The following is a 22,840-nucleotide window of genomic DNA, read 5'->3' on the forward strand; positions in this document are numbered from 1 at the left end:
GGGATTTGTTCCTGTGTTTTGCCAGGTCTCTCCTCATGGCTGGTCATGGTTCCCAGATGCTGCCAGCTCTCCAGAGGGGCTGGAGAGGCAAGGGTTTATCCTGGGAATTATTTTTATTGAGTGTTTGGCACCTTGAGGAAAGGCTGAGCCAAAGTGCTGGAGCCCAGTGGGGGAGATGTTCCCATGAGCTGGTCAAGGGTGACTGCTGGAAGTGGATGGTCCTTGTCCCACTGAGGCATTTAGAGTTAATAATGATTTTAAAATCCACCCTGAGAACATCTGGGTGCCCAGAGGGTGCCCAGGATGAGCCTGGAGCCTCCTGGATGTTTTCCATTCTCCTGGGGGCAGCTTTGGGTCTGGATTTTACCCCCCAGCATCTCCAGGGGCTGCAGCCCCTTCACTCCCTGGGACTCTCACACAGCCACAGCACCAGGGCTGCTTTTAAGTGTCATTAATATTATTTCTTCTTTCATCCACTTGGCAGTGGGTGGGGGGCACGATGAGGCCTTCCAGGTTCCTCCTGGTCACAAGAGAATTAATCATTTTTGTCTATAAGAGAAGATATGGGAAGGTTGGGAAAGATCAGGGGTGATCATTCATGAGTGAGGTTACAGAGGCTGTGAGACACTGAAAACACAGCTTTCATCCAGGCTTTTCTATTAATGATTTGTTTATATGAGGTGCTTTAATTGCCATCAGATGAAAGCTGACACGTGCATTAATTTTATATAACTCAGGCTTTTTTTTTAATGTGCACCTCAACTCTTTTTCAAGTAGGGGATATTTACTGCAAATAGTGTTTTTAAAAAAACCCATCAGGAGATAAGAGATGGTAAACAGAGGTTCAAAGGGAATGAGAGTTCAGCAGTGAGCTCCTCAGAGGACTCTGTGCTGTGCATGCAGGGACAGAGCAAGGAGAGGGAAAACTGCATCCAATTCTTGAGAGAGGGAAGCACAGCCCTTCCTTACAGGCACCAGGAAAAGTGGCAGTTTTAGCCTGATATCAAAATTATCTTCTTGGGATGGCTGGAAAGTTGGGGGGAACTGGGAGGGTGCTGGGGTAAAAGTGGGCAGTGCATCCATGGGGACACTCAGGGAGCAGATTGATGGAGGGGACACCCTGTCCTGCTGCCCCAGCACCCCCAGGAGCAGCAGCTCATCACAGCCCATCCCCAGAAATTCCATAGAAATAAATATATATACATACACATGTGTATATATATATATATATTTATGTGCATCTCCAAAGGTGTGTTTGTGCATGGGGCCCTGGAAATCCCCTCTCAGCTTGGCTGGGCACAGGGCAGGGAGCACCAGGCACCTCCTCCTGCTCTGCCAGGCTGCTGGATCTCCCCTAATTTACAGAAAAAAATGAGGGGAAAGCATTTTGCATCAGTCAAAACCCTGAGTTTTTCCACAAAAAGGCTCTGAATGAGAAGAAACCAAACCAAACCACAACAAAATGCAAGGGTGTTTTCTTTACTATAACTCAGTGGTTCAGTATTTAGATATCTATTTGTACATTAACATTGAAATATCATGGATTAAACCAAGTTAATTAGATGTAATGGCTGATATTTGTACTACAAAACACGTGTGTTTTACATATTAAATATACATAATGACAAGTATGTTTTCCAGATCAAATATGAGCCACATGTCAATGTTTTGTATTAATTCAATGGTTTTAAATTAAATATTATTTAGACCAATATGTGCAAACAGCATCTATCTAACTATTGATTTTTTTGAAGTTTACACATAGATTGAGACACAAATATATCTATTTATGGATGTGCAGTGTGTACACAAGCTGGGCTCTGCTGTGCCCGACCACTGCTCCTCTCCCTGCGGGCTCTGGGCTGGGTTTGCTTTCTTTCATTGCCTTCTTCTCCACCTTTTTTTTTCTTTTTGCAGGACTTAAATGTTATAATCCTTCAGGAAAAAAATTTTAAAAAGGAAAAGAAAAACACAAAACCCCCATTTGCAAGAGCCTTTGAAGGACTCGAAGGATGCACTGAGCAGTGGCAGGAGATTTTTTTTTTTAATCATCCCCTCGTTGAAATGCAAATCTTTCCTAGAGCCGTTGCTTGGCTGTCGTTATTCAAAGGAGCAGAAATTTGGGAAATTTCCCTTCCCGAGGCTGCTCAGCTGCAGGCTGGGCTGGGCTGGGCTGGGCTGGGCTGGGCTGGGATGGGATGGGATGGGCTGGGATGGGTTGGGATGGGATGGGATGGGATGGGATGGGATGGGATGGGATGGGATGGGATGGGATGGGATGGGCTGGGCCGGGCCGGGCTGGGCTGGGCTGGGCTGGGCTGGGCTGGGATGGGCTGGGATGGGATGGGATGGGATGGGATGGGATGGGATGGGATGGGTTGGGATGGGTTGGGATGGGATGGGATGGAATGGGATGGGATGGGATGGGATGGGATGGGATGGGATGGGATGGGATGGGATGGGATGGGATGGGATGGGATGGGGTGGGATGGGCTGGGATGGGATGGGATGGGATGGGATGGGATGGGATGGGATGGGATGGGATGGGGTGGGATGGGACGGGATGGGTTTGGATGGGATGGGATGGGATGTGATGTGATGGGATGGGATGGGATGGGATGGGATGGGTTGGGATGGGGTGGGATGGGATGGGATGGGATGGGATGGGATGGGATGGGATGGGATGGGCTGGGATGGGCTGGGCTCACTTGGAGCATGGCTCAGGCCAGCCTGCCCCAGTGGCCGACACCACACAGCCCCAGCAGCTCCTGCTGCTCTCCTGCTCAGCCCCACGGGCCCAGGCTGTCCCAGTCTGTGCTCCTGGACCTGCTCTGCATCCCCACAACCACTGGCATCTCTCCATGGCTTGGATCTCACCTGTTCTCTTCTTCCACCTGTGTTGATGTTTAATCCCACTCAGACACGTGCACTTCAAAAGGCTTTTTCTTCACCCTTTAGTTTTCCTTGGGTTTAATTCCCTTCCTATTTTCCTTACCAACCTCTGTCCTTTGTCCCTTTCCATCTTTTCCACCCTCACCTTTCCCTCCTGGCCATGTCACACTTTTAGGGAAGATGGGCAACCAGCACTGGCAGCAAGTGGCTCTCAGGGCATTTCCCCCTCTCTTCCATCCCATAAATATTTCAATTTATTTAGATGCATCTTTACAAATTAACACACAACCATCCCAAAAGTGCCAGCAGCAAAGGCTGAGTCATTTCCAAGTTTATTTAGGATTTATTTAGTTTAGTTTAGCAGTACACAGAGAGATTAACCTATTTCTTCCACTGCATCTTTTTCAGCCCTTCCCCTGCATGGTGAGAAGTGAATGATGCTCAGGGCAGGCACACACTGGTCCCATCTCCATTCCACAAATGCCTGCTCTGGAGAGGAACTTTATGGGCTCCTGAAATTAAGTTATTTCGAGTTTTTAGCCCTATAAACCCTCTGGTACCTCCAAACCCACTGGTCAGCCAAGGTCTGGCTCTGCAGACACAGGGCAAACTCTGGAGTTTGGGTCTGGAGAGGTGCCAGAGCTGTTTCCATGCTGTGAAAGGAAAGATTAAAGAAGGTATTAAAGCCAAGAAACCAAACCAGGCACTTTGCCCTTCATGGCATTTTCTACAGGAAACAACAAGCAAAGCTAAAATCCACTGGCCTCAAACTTTCAACCTGGAGAAATCCCATTCTGCACACGCATCCTGAGAAATGAAAGCAGTGTGAAGCCATCCCTGCTGGACACCAGGAGCCTGGCTGGCTCCTCTCCTGCTGTGCCAGGGTCACAGGGAATGTGCTGCAGCCCAGCATCCCCAACAACAGCACCAGGGCACCTCCTTGCAGCCCTTTTCTCTGAAATCCCAGAACCTGCTGGTGTAGGGAGCCAGAGCTCGAGGAACCCTCCACAAACATGGGATGAAGTAATCACTGTTGAGGGGACCTCATGCCTGGATTTTCACATGCTCGGCTTAGCAGGGGATTTACTCAGGGGCACAGCTGGAGCATGTGGCAGCAGCATCTCATTAGTGTCACAGACAATGCCCAGCCAGTCTAAGACTGAAAAGCAGGGTTAATTTTCCCTATATAGATTTATTGTAAGAGTTTAGGGAGCTACAACACAGCTGAGTTTAGATTTATTGTGTTAAAAGTCCCAGAACAGGTTCAATCCCATTTGAAATAGCTGGGAAGGGCAAGGAGGAGCAGCTAGCCTGTGCTACTCTCCCCCCTTCCCTTTCCAAACACTCCATCCCACTGATGAGGGCTCAGAAGAGGGAGAAGTCCCCAAAAGGATGGCTATTCCTGCCCTCCCCTCATGGCTCTGGGATGCACAAGGTCACCAAACACAACCTTTCTCCTCCCAGCCAGCAGCAGGACCAGCAAAGCAGCCAAACACATTCCCCTGAGAAGTCTGGATGTGCCATGGAAATATATCCTGAAGGGAGGAGTAAGACAACGTAAAAGGTTACAGAGTTTAAGCACCAAGAGGGAGGAACAAGGTTATGTAAAGTTTTACAGGTCAGGACAAAGACCCCAAATATATTAAAGAAAATAAACAGAGGGATGAAGTCAGCCACACATGAGCGCCAAGGCTGGCTTGGGCTCTTTAAGCAATTCTGGGGTTGATTGAGAGATTTTGAGGAACAAATCCAGGGTTACCCAAACTGAAGATGAGGGGTTGGAGACAGCTACCAGGCAAAGAGCTCCTGACACACAAAGTGTGGGGGTCACTCATGAATAGTCACGGAAATCAAAGCTACACCTGTGGTAAACACCCAGTTTCAGACTGAACTGAACTCTCAAAGAGCAAGAAGCATGTGGGAATGAGAAAAAAAAAACCTTTATCCAAGAGCTCTCCCTCTGGAGAGTGAGGCTGGAGCAGAATCCCAACTCCAGGCATCCCTGGAGCAGCCCAACAACTTCTCCTTGCTGGAGAGGAGCATCACTGGCAGTGCTGAGGAGCATCAGCCCAGCTGTGGCACTGAGCCCCTGCCCTGGCACCCAAAATTGTGGGTGCCAGTCCCTATTTCAGGGACACAGCACCTTCCTGTCCCTTTGCACCGATGCCATCACGCTGCTCTCGGCGAGCGGCTCCCACTTCCTACCCGAGGAATGGGATTGAGGTGGGGGAAGCACAGATAATAAATACAGCTTCCCACACCCTAAAAAACATCTTTCCCACTCCAGTAAGTGTTTGCACATACCTCAGCTGCTAATTTTAGGACAGAGCTTTAAGCCAGATGTGAGACTCTCCCTGAATCCGGGCTGCATTTGCAGGGAGACTCAGCCCTGCCAGCCCTGCATGGGGCCCAGCTTCTCCTTGGATGACAACTTGGAGATGCTGCATTTATATCCTACATTATCCACTGCCAGATTGACAAAGTCTGGGACACAGAGGTATTTATTTCTTTGGCTTTATGTCCTAATGTAATAAATTCTTCTGAGGAGTTAATTCTGTACCATTCCAACTCCTTTTCTGCCTCAAGGGGAAAGGTGTATGGAGGAAATAAATTCCTGCCACATCCACCACTGTGTGCTCCAGTGCATTCCCACCGTAAGAATAAACCCAAGGAGTGATGATCCAGCACAAAATGAACACTTCATGCATTTTATTGAGTCTATTTAAATTTGCATTATAACACCTTACATAGGGAACAAACTCCTCCTAAGTGTTAGCTGGCAAACCCGGTCAAACTGTGTCCAACAACCTCTGAGTACCAGTTTGTATTAAACAAGTCCAGTATAAACAAATGTAAAGCACTGTTAAAAAAAAAAAAAAGAAAGAAAAAAAGAAAAAATAATAAAGAAAATTGTTACATTCACAGTGGAATTCAGGGCTTCCCAACCAACAACCTTCCCAGCAGAGTGAAATTCAGAAAGGGGCTCAAATAAAGGGAATAACACCAGATATAAATCAAATAAATTCAATGTTATGTTTCCTCATAAGACAAAAGAGATACAGTCTATCTGAGAGGTTGGGAAGCCCTGGTATAACAGATGCAAAGCTCTTTTCTTAACACACCACCACTTATTTGTACTTTGGGTACGTTACCATTAATTGTGTCTCTTCAGCCTCCTGCTTCCCCCCCTAATCGAGGATAAACAAAAAGCCTACTGTACATAAGGGCTGGAAATATTTCTGAAGTTGTTATAAATTCCCTCCATGTGGCTCCAAGCCAAGCTTCGTGCAAAGCTCCTCCTCCTGGGAGAAGGCAGAGGAGCAGGCAGACATTCCCCAGAGCCCTTCCCAGAGCAGGACAGAGCTCCCACGGACACAGCGATCCCAAATGAGGGCTGACAATGAGGGATGGAGGATCCTGCTGTGGCGTGGAGGTTCAGAACCTCCTCAGCCTTCCCTGCACCCCGCCTCACCCTGCAGGATCCATCCCCTCAGTTGTGGTGAGACCACTGGGTTGTAGGGACAACTCTTTGTCCACCGTGGATCCATGGGGAAAGGGGCCTTTGGAGTCCCACATTTGCATAACCCAGACAAGTGACAGGAAACTGGGATGACACTCATTATGGGCCATTGTGCCAGCTCTGGTGGGAAACCCTTCGTCTGCAAGGCGACACAATGGACAATTAGGGTGGGTGTCGTGTCCTGCAGCTGCTTCCTACAAAAGGCCCTTCAAACTCCCTGATTTCTATGCACGAAGTACCTACACAATCAAACTGTTTTTAAAACAACTCAACTGCCTCCAAGTTCTCTGCAAAAAACCCACCTTGTTCGAAGAAAAAATATGCACGTGAAAGGGAAATCCAATCAGCACCAGGAATACGGACTTTTCACAGGTAAAGCCCCTCCACCCCCAAAAAAATTAAAGTGAGCACCCACAAGTCTGTGTTTATTCACAACGTGAATTAAAATATGAACTAACAGCAACTTGTAACGAATTGTAATTATTAAAACTGTGTTTGCCACAAGGCTTTGGCCGGGTGACCACTGCCATTGCTGTGGGTAGGGAGGGCTCTGTCCTGTCAGAAAGGAATAAAGCTCACGCACCAGGGATTCCCAGCAGGAGTTTGGACATTTGGGAAAAAACCCCCCGGTAACCACTGAGTGGAAATGCCAAGGAGAATCCTTCGGAACCAAGATAAAAGCTGCAAATGCTGCGAGGAATCCCGTGGGTGCTGAAGGCAGATCCCACACGGTGGCACTGTGACCCAGGCCACAGCGCACACGGCTCTGCCTCTCCAAAGCCACCATTCCTACAAATGAGCCCTAGGAACGTGCCGAAAGTAGCCCTTTAACCCTTCACACCCCCCAGGCACGAGTGAAGATGCTGAGTCCCTCCAGAAATATAAAAAAATCTAAGGGAAGAGCTAAATACACATGTTCACTATCAAAATAATTCATGAAATGTAAATTAGTCTAATTATGAAAGTGTTTCACATTTTGTAAGCAACTGAAATGATAATATTGGCTTTTCCTAACTCCAATCTAAATTTAGATAAATAGAAATTTAATTACCCTAATTAACTGAGCTACATAAAGAAGTTTTTGCTGCAGACAATGAGCCCTCAGCCCCTTTAGCACACTCAGCACTGCAAAAGGCAGAAGAAACCATGGAGAACCATCAACATCTCTTAAACTGAGATTAAATTATTTGTTCTTGGTACCGTTTGGGAAACCTCCAAGATTTTATTAGTTGCTCTTGTTACAGAAAGATAAATGTTAAGACATGCCATAAGCTATAACAAAACTGTTGTTTTTGGGGCAGTTCTACCAAGGTGGAAATTCCATGGAAAAGGTGGGGTGACAGGTACCACAGCCATGCTTTGTGTGGGTTTGGGAAGATGGGCTCCCTTCCTGGTGGTCACCAGCTCTGGTCTGAGATAAACAGCTCTGACTTCCAACATCTAACATGGTACCCATGTAGAGAGGGTTTGGTTTTTTTTTTCCATCTAATTCTATGCTCTGTAAGTCTGGAAACTGCAACTGAGAGCGAGTATTCACTCTGTGAAATTCAGAAGTATTATTTTGCTGTGAAATTTTGGCACAGAGAAACCAGCACCCAGAATCACCAGCCAACTCCAATTTTACAGTGATGTGCATCCAAGGAAAAAGCCAAACCCGTGAGCTGATTGTTCTGTTCCCAAAGAACCCTCGTGCTCCCTCTGCCATGGTGTGTCCCACCAGGAGGAAAGAGCTCAACACAGTCAGGGCTTCCCACTGAAACAGCACAAAATGCACATGGAGAAAAAAGAAAACCCCAGAATTTTGGGATGCTGTGGAATCCTGGACTAGCTGATGAGATGTTAAAATGGTTTAGAGCAGCGATTATAGTTTATGCACCCACCACTATAAAACACCAAAAATGTGTTTTAATTAGGAAAAAAGAGATAGGCCAGCTTTGGTTTTGTTATCTGAGGAACAAGCAACATTTCCCACCCAGCCAGCAAGAGCAGCTCATATCCCTTCAGAACTACTGCCCTGGAGTGGAAATAAATAAAAATCACTTTCCCACTGCACATGTAAGCCAGGAAAAACCCCCAAACCTTAGAGAATAAAACAAAGAAGGGTCAGTGAGGGTGAAGGATGTTTCCCCACACACACACTCTGATGAGAGTTGAGGTACATTCTCCAATTCTCAACTGCAACATGTCACATACATAATTTTAAAAGCAAATTCATTTTCATTCTGTCCAATAGGAATATAAAGAGCTTGTTGGGTTTTTACTGTTAGTGTCAAGAATCTCCTACACATTTTAGTGCACTCATTTTAAAATGTAACCCAATACTAATGATGTGCTTTCCAGTTATTCCCTGAGGCACCTGCACCACAGGCCACCAACACCAGACCACTCAACACATCCAGAGGTTACCAGTACAGTTGAAGCTTGTGAAGAACTAAAAACCAACCTCTCCATACTTGTTTGATGAAGTTACAACATTGCCTCAAAAACTGAGAGGAAAAGCTGATAGAAAAATTGGGCACAAACCTCAGTGAACAAGCCAGTACACACAGGTTTGTATTATTCCATATTTGCAACCATACCAAGAAATAACCAGCCATTAGAACAGTTTCTAATTTTTATCATCTTTTTCTTTTTTGGTGGCATTACTGAGCCAAAACACTGCAACTATAACATTTAATTTCCGGTTTTTAAAATGCAATTAAATGTCTAATCCAACTGTTTTTATGTTACAGTAGCTGTTCACATAAATAGTACAGATATGCACTGCTCTTGACAGGTACACAGTCACAAAAGCAGCTCTCTCGTGTTCAGTTTGCTCTCTGTGTAGTGGGGGTTGTATGAAAAGCGTTCTTGATTTCTAAGCATGGTACAATTTTAATTCTTAATGCGTTAGTACAACAGTGCATTGGAAAAGTACTGAGCTTCTACAAAAAAGCTTTACAATTTTAAAACAGATTTTTTTTTCCTTTATTTAAACAAGCATAGGCAATTCTTATATTTCCACAACAAGATAAATATCCCAATTACGCTAACAGCTCATCCTACAGCGTGCCATAGTGATGGGGAAAGGGCTAACATTAGTGTTATTTACACAGACATGTCCAATATTAACCCAGGAGGAAAATTAAAAGTATGTTCAAATGTGCAATTAAATTAATATTATTTTTTCAGAGAGTTGGATTTCTTGCAAAAATTCCTCTATGACTCATGAACACTGAGCTGGGATAACTTCTCAAATAACTCCTCAGAAGCACAATCTTGAGGAAAAACTGTTTATTGGGCTGGGAAGGAGAAAGAACTTAATATCTTCACAAAGAAAAAAATATTTTGAAGTGGGGAGATGTCTTTGGACAAGTGAAATTGAACACCCAAACCGACTAGAACTCGAAAAACCTAATTAAAGAAATTTTCCAATTCCCAAATCTTGAATCCAGAGAAAATGCTTTCAATGAGGGAAGATTCACTCCGAGTCATTACTATACATTGAGGTACCACTCAAAAAGTGGCCATAAAGGAAGTGACTTCTTTGCCCATCACTATCACACCGGCTGCCTGGCCATCACTCAGCTCTGCCTTAGACCACGCTCTCCCTGTTCCCAGAGGCCAGGACTGCCCTGCGGCAGATGGGGCAGGTGGAGTTCTCCGACAGCCAGCGGTCGATGCAGTGCACGTGGTACTCGTGCGAGCACGGCAGCTTGCGGAGCTTGTTGCCCTCCGTGTACTCGGTGATGCACACGCTGCAGGTTTTCAGAGCGTCGCTCTCACCAAAATTCCTCATGGCTAGGTTGTCAATTTGTTCTTTGGTGAGTCCTCTGGGTTGGTCATCGTCATCTTCGTTGAGTAAGAAAAACTGTGCAAGGCTAAGGAATGGTAGAGAACCGCTTTCCTCAAAAGTGACCGATCCCCTCATATTGCGGCCTTCCCGCCTGGCACCAGATGTTGAGCTAGCCTCGTGCCCACCCTCGTACACCTCCCCTGAGCTAACATCTGCATTCTCATTGCCCGAGGCGCCCCCGCCTCCGCTCTGCGGCTCAGCAGTCTCCACGTTGTGACTGGGAGTCGACCCACTGGAATCTGCGTCGCTATCGCTGTACATGAAGTAGCTGAGCTCCCCGAAGCCCGTCATGATCTGCCTCAGCATGGTTTGGATGGCGACCGACGTGGTTTCGCTCAGGCCCGTGTTCAGGATCCTGCGGATGGGGATCCTGATGGTGCTGACGTAAGTTCTCACCCCAGCCCGCTCCGAGCGGGAGAAGGTGCGCCGGAAGCCTCCGCGCTCGCTCTCGTAGGTGACCGTGTTGTTGGGGGTCTGGGAGCGCGAGCGGGTCCTGTTGGCGATGCTGTCCCTCTGCCGGTACTCGCCCGGGCGAACTCTTCTCACCTGCAGGTCCAGCACTATGGTGGGAGGCCTCTGCCCAGAAGCCGTGGACTCGCTGGCGCCGGTGCTTTCTGAAGAGCCTGCTGCTTGAGGAGCAGGCCTCGTCTCAGGGGGGGAAAACAGAACTGCATTTTCACTTGGCACCTCAGTCCCCACTGTGTGCTGCCTTAACGTCACGTGCTGTCTGGTTCTAGAGCTGCCCTCAGCCTCGCCCGCTGAGGAGTGGTCAAGTGTTTGAGATGATGTGTTGTGATGAGACCTGCGAGGGGCCTCGCTCACTGCATTAATAGGTGACCTACTTCTATCAGTCCTAGCCCGCGTCCGCCGCTGCTCTGGACTCCTACTCCTGGCTCTCCTCTGCCCTCTAGGAGGGGAAGCCTCCTCAGCTGTCAGCTCCTCTGCACTGCTCCTTTCTGATCCAGGCTGCCTTACAGATGGTGATTCAGACCTTGGAATTTCAGAGTCACTTTGGCTGTTTTCCAAATCCTCCCCATTGGAAGGCTCTACAGATGGCTCATTCTCAGTTTCTGGATTCGTGTTCCCATTATTACGGTTGACATTTATTTCCAAACTGAATCTGAAGTCGCCGCTATTCGGGTTAGTCCGGCTCACTGCTCTCCAGGACTGGTTTCCTCGCTGCCCGCTTCGTGTCGTATTTCCAGTCTGTCGGACTGAATTAAGCCAGTCTATTATAGAATCTCCATTTGAAACATCTTCTGCGGACTCTGCACCTGTGAAAAAGACAGGGAACTACCAAAATTAGAGTACTGAGCTAATTTTGGAGCCATCTTTTCCAAGAACATAATTGCTTAGCTTAACAAGTGACAATTTAGAAGTGCTGAATCCTACCGAGTGCTACTGTGGTTTCACAGGCAGTGTGACAATTCTGTAACTACCAGAGCTCTTCTAAGGGAGCAGGAGTGGACATTGCTCTAATATGCACAGATAGGCTGCAGCCATCACAGAGCAAACAAGTCATCAAAAGAACATGTATTTTCTATCATAAGTAAATGGAAAGTCACATGTCAGGTGCCATAACACATCGATATTCTGTGTTTTCCTTTCCAAACAATTAAGTGATCTATCGACTGTGAAACAGAGAATTAAGGTTGTCCTGAACCTTCACCTGCAGAGCTTTATAGCAAATCTGTCTCACTGAAGAATGAACCCCAGTGGTCAGCTCTGAGCATCCCCCACCAATCTCTACAGAAGGGTGACAACAAAAGCAATGCAGCATCTTTGGAAGGGAAGAATTAAAAAACAGGGATTGCCAAAAAGCATCCCAGAAGGGAGCAGACAGAAAGGCAATCTTAAAAAAAATGAAATAAAAAAAGAAATAAACCTAAGCAAAACTTTTACTTTGATAGAAGTAAGAGATGTTATGAATGAAATCTGTCCCAAACTGACCTCTGCAGCAGATATCAGACATAAGGTTCACTGAGTTTTGAAACAAAGCTCACCTTGCACCTGCCTAGGCTTAACTTGTTCCACTCCTGCACTCAAGTTAAGGTCCGTACGGGGTGCTAAAGTTAAGAGTTTTCACAAATACTGTATATACCTCTATTCTCATCACTGTTTTGCTGTGGCGGACCTTCTTTAACTTGGTGTAGCCTTCTCAGCAACTCTTCTTCAGTAATTTCACCTTAGAAAATAAGCAAAATTTTCCAAAAATATTTCCAAATCATATATGTATGGCAAGCATTATCAAAAGCTTCTAAAGAAGGTACAAGCCACTGCTTGTGTTCTGTCTAATTAATTCCTGCCATAATGGCACTGCCAAGCATGGTGCTAAGGGGAAGTTCAGACACTTTAGCACTGTTGTCCCAAGTAAGTTTTCCTGAAGCTGAAATACCCAACAGTTCCATCCTATTCCAGAGAGATGTGCTCTCTGGTTCTGTAACCTCGACAACTGAGCAGCAATTTTTGTCATCCTACACCCATTAGGGTGTCCAGCATGAAATATTTGAGGTTAACACTTCCAGAAGCAGGAACAGAAGGTTTAAATTACTTGAGTCATGGTTTGAATTAGGTATCAACCTATGAAAAGGAAGTTTACCATGTTGATTGAGAGCTGACATCACAATGTCCATGCAGAATCTCATACCAGACTACTTACCCTGGTTACAAACTCCTAACCTCACCAGCACAAAATCTGCACACAGAGGCTTAAAGGAGATTTTTTTTGTCCATCTAAGGGTTCATAACTGGAACTGGGTCAAATCTGGGTGTTCCTGCCAAGTTGTGCAAACACCAGACTTTTGTGTCTGATGAATCTACACCATCCTATGTCTCCACAAGTCAAGGGACCACTTGAATTTGAATGTGCACAAATTAGCAAGAAGCTACTTCCTACCACAGAACACACTTGCAGCACACAGACGGGTGAAAGGGCTTCAGGGGAACAGAAAATGACACAAATTTCCTACAAGCAGCTCTAGCAGGATGGACATAGGCAAGCACTACCTACCTGGTGTTCCTAGCAAATTGTTATCTCTCATAAGCCTGTAGTCCTCTTCACTCAGGTTGTTCACAAACTGATAGAAAGCTTCTTCTCGGTCTAAGCGATCCAGCTGGCTCTGACGTTGGGCTTCTGATTGATCAATACTTCCTTTATCACTGGAGTCTGAGCTTTCCATCTTGATGAGTAGAAGAGTACCTAAAAAAGGAGAGAACAAACCCTTCATGAGAGCAGTGAAATACAGCATGGAATTTATGCATGTGAGTCCAGTACAAAAGTGAAGTACAGGTTAAAGCAGCTTGTTAATGAAGTTTTAGTTAGGAGCAGGTTCATCACCACAGGGATCAAAAACAAAGCATGAACCTCCTCAAGAAGTACAAACAAAACTGATGCCCAAATACTCATCAAAGCAGCAAGCTGAACACAGAATATCATCTGCCATAAGCCTTAGAGCCCATCTTTGAATTCACATACTAAGTGACCATGATTATCTGCTTTTTGCATAAAATATTCCTGATATCACAACTGCCTCTCCAAGCAGCCTTACAGAAGTGTAGCACAAGGCATAAGCCATCCTTGATTGTGCTCTCTGAGCACAGGATTAGGTGTTCCTTGCCTTTTCCTGCCTGCTACAGAAACACCCTCTTCACCATACTAGTGAATTGTAACAGAATGAAGTGGTTATCAAGAACTCAAATAAAGAAGATGCTGTCGAACCCTGTACACAAAAAAAAAAGGGACAGGTTCTCATTCCCTCAAAAAACAAAAAAAAGTTTGTAAAATCAGCTTTATAGTTTTACATCAAGAGAGGAATTTGCTTTCAAGTTTCAGCTTTTACTGAACTACTGATGTTGATGAGCAAATTTCCAAGACAAAACTCCAGCACATACCAGCTACACTACTGCTTTAAAGAGCTGTCTTCTAGGCTGCATATTTTAAAATATAACCTCCTCATATTGTTTTTCATTTGGATGAAATACTTGACAACGTCTCTCTTTCAAGGAAAATAATCGATTAATGCTGTGTCTGTAGCTGATAAATATTGTAAAGAACAATGCAAATGCAAGAGACATTCTGGCACTGGCTGTGCCATGCAAATACATCAAATAACCAGTTTCCTTGATCCCTCTGCCTCACTATTCACAGCACCAAGAATTTTCCTGTACAACTGGTAGAATCTAGTTACTCAGAGGTGATTAAGAAGCTAATCCTCTGCATGCTAAAAAGCTCTGCAATAACATTCCCCATCAGAAAACATTCCTTTCATTTAAACCATACTTCAAGTGACATGGAAATACTGGAAGAATAAAGCTTTTCTGCTTCTCACTGGAAAATTTCCAACACTTAGACATCTGTCTAGTGCAAAAAGCATCTTTTTTTGGTTTGTCAGCACAGCTGTCAAGTCAAGACTGCCCACAGTTTACATTAGTGCTTCTCCAGAAGAGCAGCACTGCATGATCTCCACGGGCACTTTATTTCAGCTGCTATGGTGAAAATTAAAGTGCACCAACCACCACCGTGTGCAGCACCAGAAAAATTCCACAGGATAAGACATCCCCTTATTGCAGACTTGAAAATTATGAAACTGCTCTTCTGACCCTCTGTCTTCAGTTCTGATGCAGCAGAACTTGAATTTAAGTTACTGATATTAACTCATTGCCACTCGGGGTTACGGTGCTGTTTGGTTCTGTGGAGTTCTGCCATTTTACCGAAACAATTACACCCTTTTTTCAGGAATCAGGAAGCAGCAGCAATTCCCAGAGTCACTCCTGAGTCAGATGGGAGCCTATCAGCTTTCTCTGCATTTCTAAATCCCTGGAGCAATCTAAAGACTGCAGACTGGCATGTGACATGAGCGCTGTGTGCTGTGACGTGCTGTTAAACACCGATAAATGACCCCATTCACAGGACAGTTGAGCAATAGTTTCTGCAGGTGTGTTCAGCTCTGACCCGGCTCACTCAGGAAATCCCTGTGCCCTTCACATGCCAGGCACGTATTTCTAGGGAGAACACAGCTTCAGTCAACTTTTTTTCACAAGCTTTCTGCAGCAGAATTATTACTTCAAGTACCATTATTTTAAGACACGCTGGAGAAGATACTTTTAAAAGCAGCTCTCACTGGTTCTGGTAATATCTGAATAAAAGTCTTAAGTAGAACAAGAGACTTGCATTCAAAATAAAACCTTGAAATGCAGCAGTTCTTTGGGAATACACATCAAACTTGGAAACACGTGGAATGCCTTCAGAAAGATGGTAATATTAACACCTTTATAAGCATTAGACCAATTCTTCAACAGCTCTTAAAACAGAAAGATGCACTACACATCCAAAACATAACATTTGTTTACTACTTATTTACTACTTTCCTTTTAACTGAAAATGCTTGCAGGCACCTTGGCTATCTAGTGCCTACATGATTCAAAGATATTTGCCTATTCCATTTCAGAAAATGAAGGTGCACCATTCTTGGTCAGGGAAAAAGGGAGAGTCAAAACAAGTCAAACACGGAGGGAATTTAAAAATCTCTTCTTCACCAACAGGCTGATGTACAGTGCAGTGGGTGATTCTTTAGGAAATGCTTGGAATAAGTCAGTACTACTAATTTCCAGGTTTGCTCCTCTTTTCTCCTCCTTCATCTCTTATCTTCCCTTTTAAACCACAAAATCAGCTAATGGTCAAGGCTGAATAGAGTTTACTGCTCAGAGGTGGGATGAATGAAGAATTTAATTTACACAAGGACTTTTCTGCTAATGACAAATTGCTGCATTTTCCTATTGCAAGCTACTAACAGGTTACACCAGTCCCTGTATCACTCAGAAATGCTGTGCATCTCTCTGGGGTGTTTACACTGATGGAAATACAGATGGCTCAGACACACAGCAGCAACACCACCTTCTCCCTACGTGACTGCAGTGCAGACAGCAAATGGGATGATACACTTCAAACCAGAGTTCTGATATTAAAACCAGCAAGTGAAAACCAGGATTTCTACCCCAAGGCTTCTGCTGCTTTCTATCTCCTCCCTGTGCACTCAGCTCATCGTGCACATTGTCCAACATAAGCCTCACCTCCCAGGCTGCTGCAGAGCTCTCCATGGCCAGACTGAACCTACTGGAATGTTTCGACTGCTCCTGCCTCAGCACAGCTCCATAGAGCCCATCTGGCTGGACAGCAGCATTTCCACGGTGGGAGTTACCATGGCCCTGCACTGAGAGGCAGAAAGAACTTGAAAATCTGCCCCTCAGGATGCTGCTGTCAGCTCACACCCTGCAGACAATTAAGACTGGCTGAAGGAAGCCAGTAATACAGGGAAGCCTGATGAGGGAAAACCAACAGGTGTACTATTAGCTTACAACAAAATAACCAACATTTGGCTATCTAATAAGCAAGTACAGTTCAACTCTGCTTTTCTTTCTTCCAGTGTAAGGCTTTGTTCTTATGCAAGCTGAAAGATTCAGAATTTGCTCCTTCAGTGTCCTTCCTTGTCAGCACTGAGTTGACACAGGGTGGGGAAGGTCACAACTACGAGCAGGAAGTTCAGATCTGCTGGTTACTGCCAACTTCAGCTGAGATACCCAGGTATGAAAATCTCTTTACAGGGAAGTGAGGGGGTGACCACCTAAGGACTGCACAAAGCAAGAGAATCAGAGATAGGATAAACAATTTTCTCCTTGAAAAAAAAAATAATTCTTCAGCAGCTTGAATATCCAGACAAGAGTAACTACAGTGAATTGTTAATTGGTGCTCCTGTCCTGCCACAAATCAGAAAAGTATCTTCCCTGCAGTTACGCTTCAACAGCCTCAGAGGTTTCCAAGCACAAATGACTGCTTGTCTCCCCACCTCCCCACTGCAGCAAGCCCACAAAAGCTATTGTTTGTTACATTCTTTTAATTCAAGAGGAAGCAATACTGTGGGCTTTTTGATAGGGACAATTTAAGAGTACTGGATATTCCCTCAATAACACAAAGTTATTCTTACAGCATAAGAAATATTTTGAGGTTTTTTGTGCCAGGTTGTTTGTAAACTAAATCCAGTCAGGAATGTGCTACTGCCTCAAATCTAGTGGACAGCAAGCAGGGATAACATGTGTGTGTCACTCATTTACCTTCAGCAGCAACACAGCCTATCTCCATATTGCATAGCACTTCTGGACCACAGGATTCTTCCCAGAAAAAGCATTAATGGACCATAAAGTACAGGAATAAATCTCTAGTTCTCCCTCCTTCAATAATGTCTAATATCTCCTGACATTAGTTACCTGAACAGAACACCAAGACGCTACCTTAGCCTGCATTCCTGATTTTTCTTTTTTACATTTAAAAGAAATCCCATAAAACATTAGAGCTCTAATTAAACCAACTAGGCAGAACTTAGAAAAACTGACAAACCCTGAAATTGCTAATTGGCAGGGTTAAATGAAAAAGTGACACCTTAAAATTTTCATTAGATTCATGGGGCAATCCTCAAATTTTTACAGGACAAGGCAGGGAATTTAATTAAAATGAAGAAACAACTCAGCTGTTCATGAGTCAGGTGTGCAAGAAGTTCCTCTAGAACTCCCCCATGTCGGTGTTACCGGTATTTCAACCTCACCTGAGAATCTCTCGTGCCCTGTGTGGCAGGAATGTTTCCTGAGTTACCTCACGTCCCAGCAACACAGTTAATACCTCTGGATAAACAAAAAAAGAGGATGGCAGTGTGGGTGTTCCAGAGATGTCCTCAGCAGAAGGCCAACTTCTCATTTATGATTCATACCCTCATCTTAATTAGCCACTCCAACCGGTAGAGCACCTTGCGTACTTGCAGTCTACAGGGCTGATCAAACCCTCGCTCTGAAGGAGTGACTCAGGATGGAAGCCAGAAGCACTGACTTGTTTGCTTTGTGTCCTTAGAGGCTATTTTCCTGCCCAGGCTGCAGTGAACATGCCTCAAAGACACTTCAGCTGGAGAGAAGCAGAGCACAGCTGTGTGTCCAAGCTTTCCACGAACTGTGACTTCAGCAGCTCTGCCGTGCCCAGCCAGCCTCGCTCCAATTCCACGTCTCAAATGACACAGGAACAGCAGCTAGAACAGGCAGTCCTCTTACCCCAGCTCCTTCAAGCACAAACTGAACCCACTTCACACACAGCACTCATCCAACCCACTCCACCTCATTTTCCTAGAAGAATTCAAAGTTGAAAAACAGTTTCCATGCCAGTCAGTATCCAATTTCTCCATACTCAAAACTAGCTGGAAGTAAGGCATAACAGAAACTACATTTTCATCTTAAATATTTCATCACTCAAGTCAGCAAGCTCAAAAGCAGAAGCACAAACTGTCAGTGAATCTCATCATTAAAGGAAAAAGACACCTTAAGACAGTGAAATGAAAGTCATCTATTTGCATTATACATGGAGCTTCATTATGTCAAGTTTGTTTGGCTTTCTCTTTTTGTGCAGGTGCAAAGCTTCCTTTTGTGATCACACCAAAGGCTTTGATACCACAGGTCCAATACATTCACCTCCATCTTAGAAACAGTAAAAAGGAACAAACTTTTCCAATTTTCAAAGTGGCATCATGAATTTTGGGATTTTTTTCCCTGCTATTGTGGCTTTTTATTTCCACTGTGATGAACAGCAGATTTAGGTTCTTTTTAGCTTTTTAATAAACCTACCATAAGTTTTAAAGTCAAGAACTCCCTATGTCCTCTTTAACTCAAAATTATCATGAAACGTGCACCACTCTGGCAAAGCTGGAAGAAAGTTTTGTATTCTGGGGAAGTGTTCTGTGAAAAGTGCTGTAAAATTTAAATGCCACTTTAACAAGGAGTGTTAAACATCGATTCAGCTTTTTCACTACCCCAGTGTGTTTCAAAGCAAAGGCCCTCAAACAAGATGTCATTCTGAACATACATTTCAAACAACAGAAAGCAAATGAATACTTTTGCAGAACAGTGGCAGAAAGTTCCACACAGTAAAAAAAACCCCAACAGACCAGAGAGCAAAAACACTTCAGCTGAACCAACTGCTGAGATAAAGAAGAGAAACACTAACAACTCCTGATAAGTCAGAAAGAAGTGAGGAAATCAGGGCAGAGCTTAGCAATTCCAGAACACTGAAAGCATGTGGAACCAAGATGGAGCTCTGAAAATAAAATGCAGTAACTGCCAAAATGCTGGGCTTTGCCTTTTATCATCTGCACTTACTAAAACAACACTTCTCACATACAAGTGGAAAATAAAATTAAGATAACACTGCCTTTGCCATCAAATTCAGATAGCACAGAAGAGAAAGCTTGGTGTGTATGAGGTGCAGCAAGTTTCCAGCACTGCAGGCTCATGAAATGATGCTCTTTTTGCCCAGAAATGAGCTTCCTGCTGGGTCAGCAGCAGAAGGCCCACTCTGAAGTCAAAAGAAGTAAAGCTGCACACAAGTAACCAGTGTTGACCATGAGAGACAGGACTGATATCCAAGGACAAGCAGAGTTTTGATTCCTGAAGAAACACAAGCTGTGGTTAGCGAAAACACCAGACCAATCAACACTCATTAACTTTCAAATAAAAAAGAAAAAGCCATCTTTAAATTCACTGCTGAATGTTGCTGTCTCCACACAAGTGCTGCTAATGCAGGCACTGCTAACAGTAAAAGAGCAACAAGCAGAGAATCACTGCAACCACAAGCCACAGAGGAATTCCGATGTGTGCGTTCCTGTTCTCGCTGGTATCCGCTGCCCCACAAACACAGAAGTGGGAAATAAAATGAATGCAAATTTATCTGAATTTAAATAGGCATCTGCTCCATGAGAATTCCATTTCTGATGCCACCCCAAGGCAGGGAAGCCCCAGCATTTTAACAGGACTATGTGCGCATACACCTTGCACATCAAAACCCAGATGCTCTGAGCACAAGATGATTTTAAATACTGAACTAAGATAAAATATGTGCTGGCTTTTCCTCTGTTCCATAATCATCAGGTGGTTTTACAAGACCATCCAACCCTGTAGACCTCCCTGAGTCAAAAGCTGAGCCTCAACCCTGCACAGCAGCCAAAAGCTCCCACCAAACACCTCATTAATACAAACCTGAGCAGTCTGAAGGAGACACAGGCTGGTGTTTATGATCTTACCTGCAGCCAGAACCTGTGCAAAGGCAAAACCAGTCCCTGGGATGCTCCTGGCTATCCCCACTCAGCACACAGAGCTCCTGACTAAGTTATGACACTGCTACACTCTTTAGAAGTTTTGCTTTTGAGAATCACAAGACTCTCATAAAAGTATCTTGAAGAAGGAAGTGTTCACATTTGGTTTTATCCCTTCACAAGTAATTTTTCCAAGCTCAGCAGCTGATAAGTTTTCACCAAGACTGAGATTAAACCACAAAACTTTGGATAAACACCCACTAATCATGTCTGGATTCAAGTGTTTTAACACATGGAAACTGAAGTTCTCTACAAAAAAGGAATTTAGGACACTCCAGTAATGTGTTAAGCTACATTAGGCTGGACTTAAATACAATCTTTAGACTCAAATATATGGAGTCAGAACATTATGTTATATTATGCTATGACTGTTAAAAAAGAAGTACAACACCTCCACTGCAACTGGAATGATTCTGCTAAGATCAAGGGATGTATTTTGATTCATTCCCACAGGGAAGAGGAATAAAGGAACAAGCAAGGCAGGTGTATTGATGTACAGGTGTTTTGAAAACATTTCAATCTAAGGATCATGTTATCCACTCCTCTTAAAAAACTCAGCTACACATACTGGAGAGCAGACACTTGCAACACTCTTGTCCAGGAATTCATCCAGTAATATGGAAAATAAATACGATACAGATGGCAACCACTAGAACTTGAAAAATACTGGTGTGTGGTTATTTCAGTGACAGACATTTACCCAGTCAGAGTTGCTGATGAAGGGAGCTCTGCAGTTGTTGTGCTTTAGTGGTCTAACATAACAAGAAACCCCTAATTTTATAATGTGTGGTGTGCTTTCCCTTCCCAAGACATAATTCCAAGCTATCATTATTTTAATTCCAAAATGGTAAACCTGTAGAGGGAACAGAGTCAGTTTAAGTGCTAGGTGACCACTACAACAAAACTAAATATCTGACCCTTAATTAACTGCCCAAGCAGCAGCCAACTGTTTGTTTTAGAAAGACTTGACAAGTCACTGCAATTAAAACTCAGGAACAAATTAGTGTCAGAAGTTCTTCTGAACATTTGACAAGTATTTCCAACTTGAAATTACCCAATACTGCCAACATGGACAGGAAAATGAAAGTGATGTGTGATGGTACTATTGGGTATTATCAAGTTCGTATTCTGGTTTAGGAGCTTCTCTGTATCAAGGCTCCACCTTCCTGAGAAACAGCAAAATAATACTACTGTTGTTTTAAAAATTCTGGGTTTTTTGCTGTGAAACCTTTTGTCAGACTTCTACTACACACTAAAATCAAGACACATAATACATTTTATAAACAAACCTTAATCATCACTACATTATATACATACACACTATTATACACAACCTGATATTGCTCCACAATTAAAGCAGACCACTCAAGATAAACACATACGTGCAGCTGGACTTGACAAGGGTTTTGAAACAGAGAAACAGAAACCTTAAATGCCAACAAACACCATTAAAAGGGGCAGAAAACTTGTACAGGAAGCTAAGGTGACAGAGCAAAGATGACGTGCTGAACTGGGGAGAAACTGAGCACAGGAATAGCAAACACCACAGGTCTGAACAGGTCACGGGCTGATCCAGCGCTCTGCACAGCGGGAGAGGAAGAGTTCTTCTGGCCTGTGCTCCACAACAAGGCTTCTTGCCTCAACTCACGGCCTGAAACACGGCCGTGAGAAGCTGCGGCTCCTGCAGCAGACCCTGAACTGCGGACGGGGCCCAGGACAGGGCTACAGCCACCCCCTCCCCCACCCTCCCAAAAGGAGCCTCTTCCAATTCCTCCGGACAGCCGGACGGTGCCGGGCCCGCCTGCCCTCCCCGGGGGCAACGTACACCCAGCTCCGGCCCCCAGTGGAGGATCAGGGTGGCGGCGGCCGGGGGAATGCCCGGGGTGGCGAGCGCGGCCCATCCGGGCACACCCGCGCTCGGACCGCCATCACCGCCCCCCGCGCCCTCACGGCACCGCCGATGGAGCCTCCCGCGCCCCGCCGAGCCGCCCCGCCGGCCCCGAGCGGGGGCTGAGGGGCCCCGCTCCCGCCTCCCGCTCCGGGCGGAGGCCGCCACCGCCTCCCCCGGGCCTGGGCCTCTCCCTTCCCCGGGCCATTTTGAGAGCCCGCCCCCGCCCCGGTGCTCACCGCCCGCCGCCGCCGCCCGCCGCCGCCCCCCCGGCTGTGGGTGCGCCGCTGCCCGCGCCGCTCGGGGCTGGGTGCCGGCTGTCCGCGCTCCGCCCGTGCCGCTCCGCCGCCGCGCCGCCTCCTGCCCGCTCAGGCGGCCATTTTCTGCTCCATTGTTACCAAGGAACGGGGGGCCGGAAGCGGCCGCCGGCAGCCGGAAGTGGAGGCGCGCTCGGCCCCGCGCAGGCGCGGCCCGGGAGGGCAGCCCCGCCCAGCGCGCGCGGCCCCGGCCCTCAGGGGCCGCAGCCA

The 22,840-nt window shown here is 45.5% G+C and overlaps 1 protein-coding gene across 2 annotated transcripts; it reads right to left on the reverse strand.

Moving 5' to 3' along the window:
- Nucleotides 1-5,586: 5,586 nt before the first annotated feature.
- On the reverse strand, nucleotides 5,587-22,711 carry RLIM (ring finger protein, LIM domain interacting). 2 transcript variants are annotated; one of them, XM_036402079.1, is made up of 4 exons: nucleotides 22,553-22,711; nucleotides 13,258-13,446; nucleotides 12,349-12,432; nucleotides 5,587-11,521 (listed from the first exon to the last, which is right to left on the reverse strand). In XM_036402079.1, the coding sequence occupies exons 2-4, from the start codon at nucleotides 13,424-13,426 to the stop codon at nucleotides 9,987-9,989; spliced, it is 1,788 nt and encodes a 595-aa protein (XP_036257972.1). In that variant the 5' UTR covers nucleotides 13,427-13,446; nucleotides 22,553-22,711; the 3' UTR covers nucleotides 5,587-9,986. The 2 variants fall into 2 exon arrangements, with proteins under 2 accessions (XP_036257972.1, XP_036257974.1); XM_036402081.1 differs by lacking the exon at nucleotides 12,349-12,432.
- Between the last annotated feature and the right edge of the window lie 129 nt (nucleotides 22,712-22,840).

The sequence above is a fragment of the Molothrus ater genome, chromosome 14, assembly GCF_012460135.2.
Source record: "Molothrus ater isolate BHLD 08-10-18 breed brown headed cowbird chromosome 14, BPBGC_Mater_1.1, whole genome shotgun sequence".
NCBI lineage: Eukaryota > Metazoa > Chordata > Aves > Passeriformes > Icteridae > Molothrus > Molothrus ater.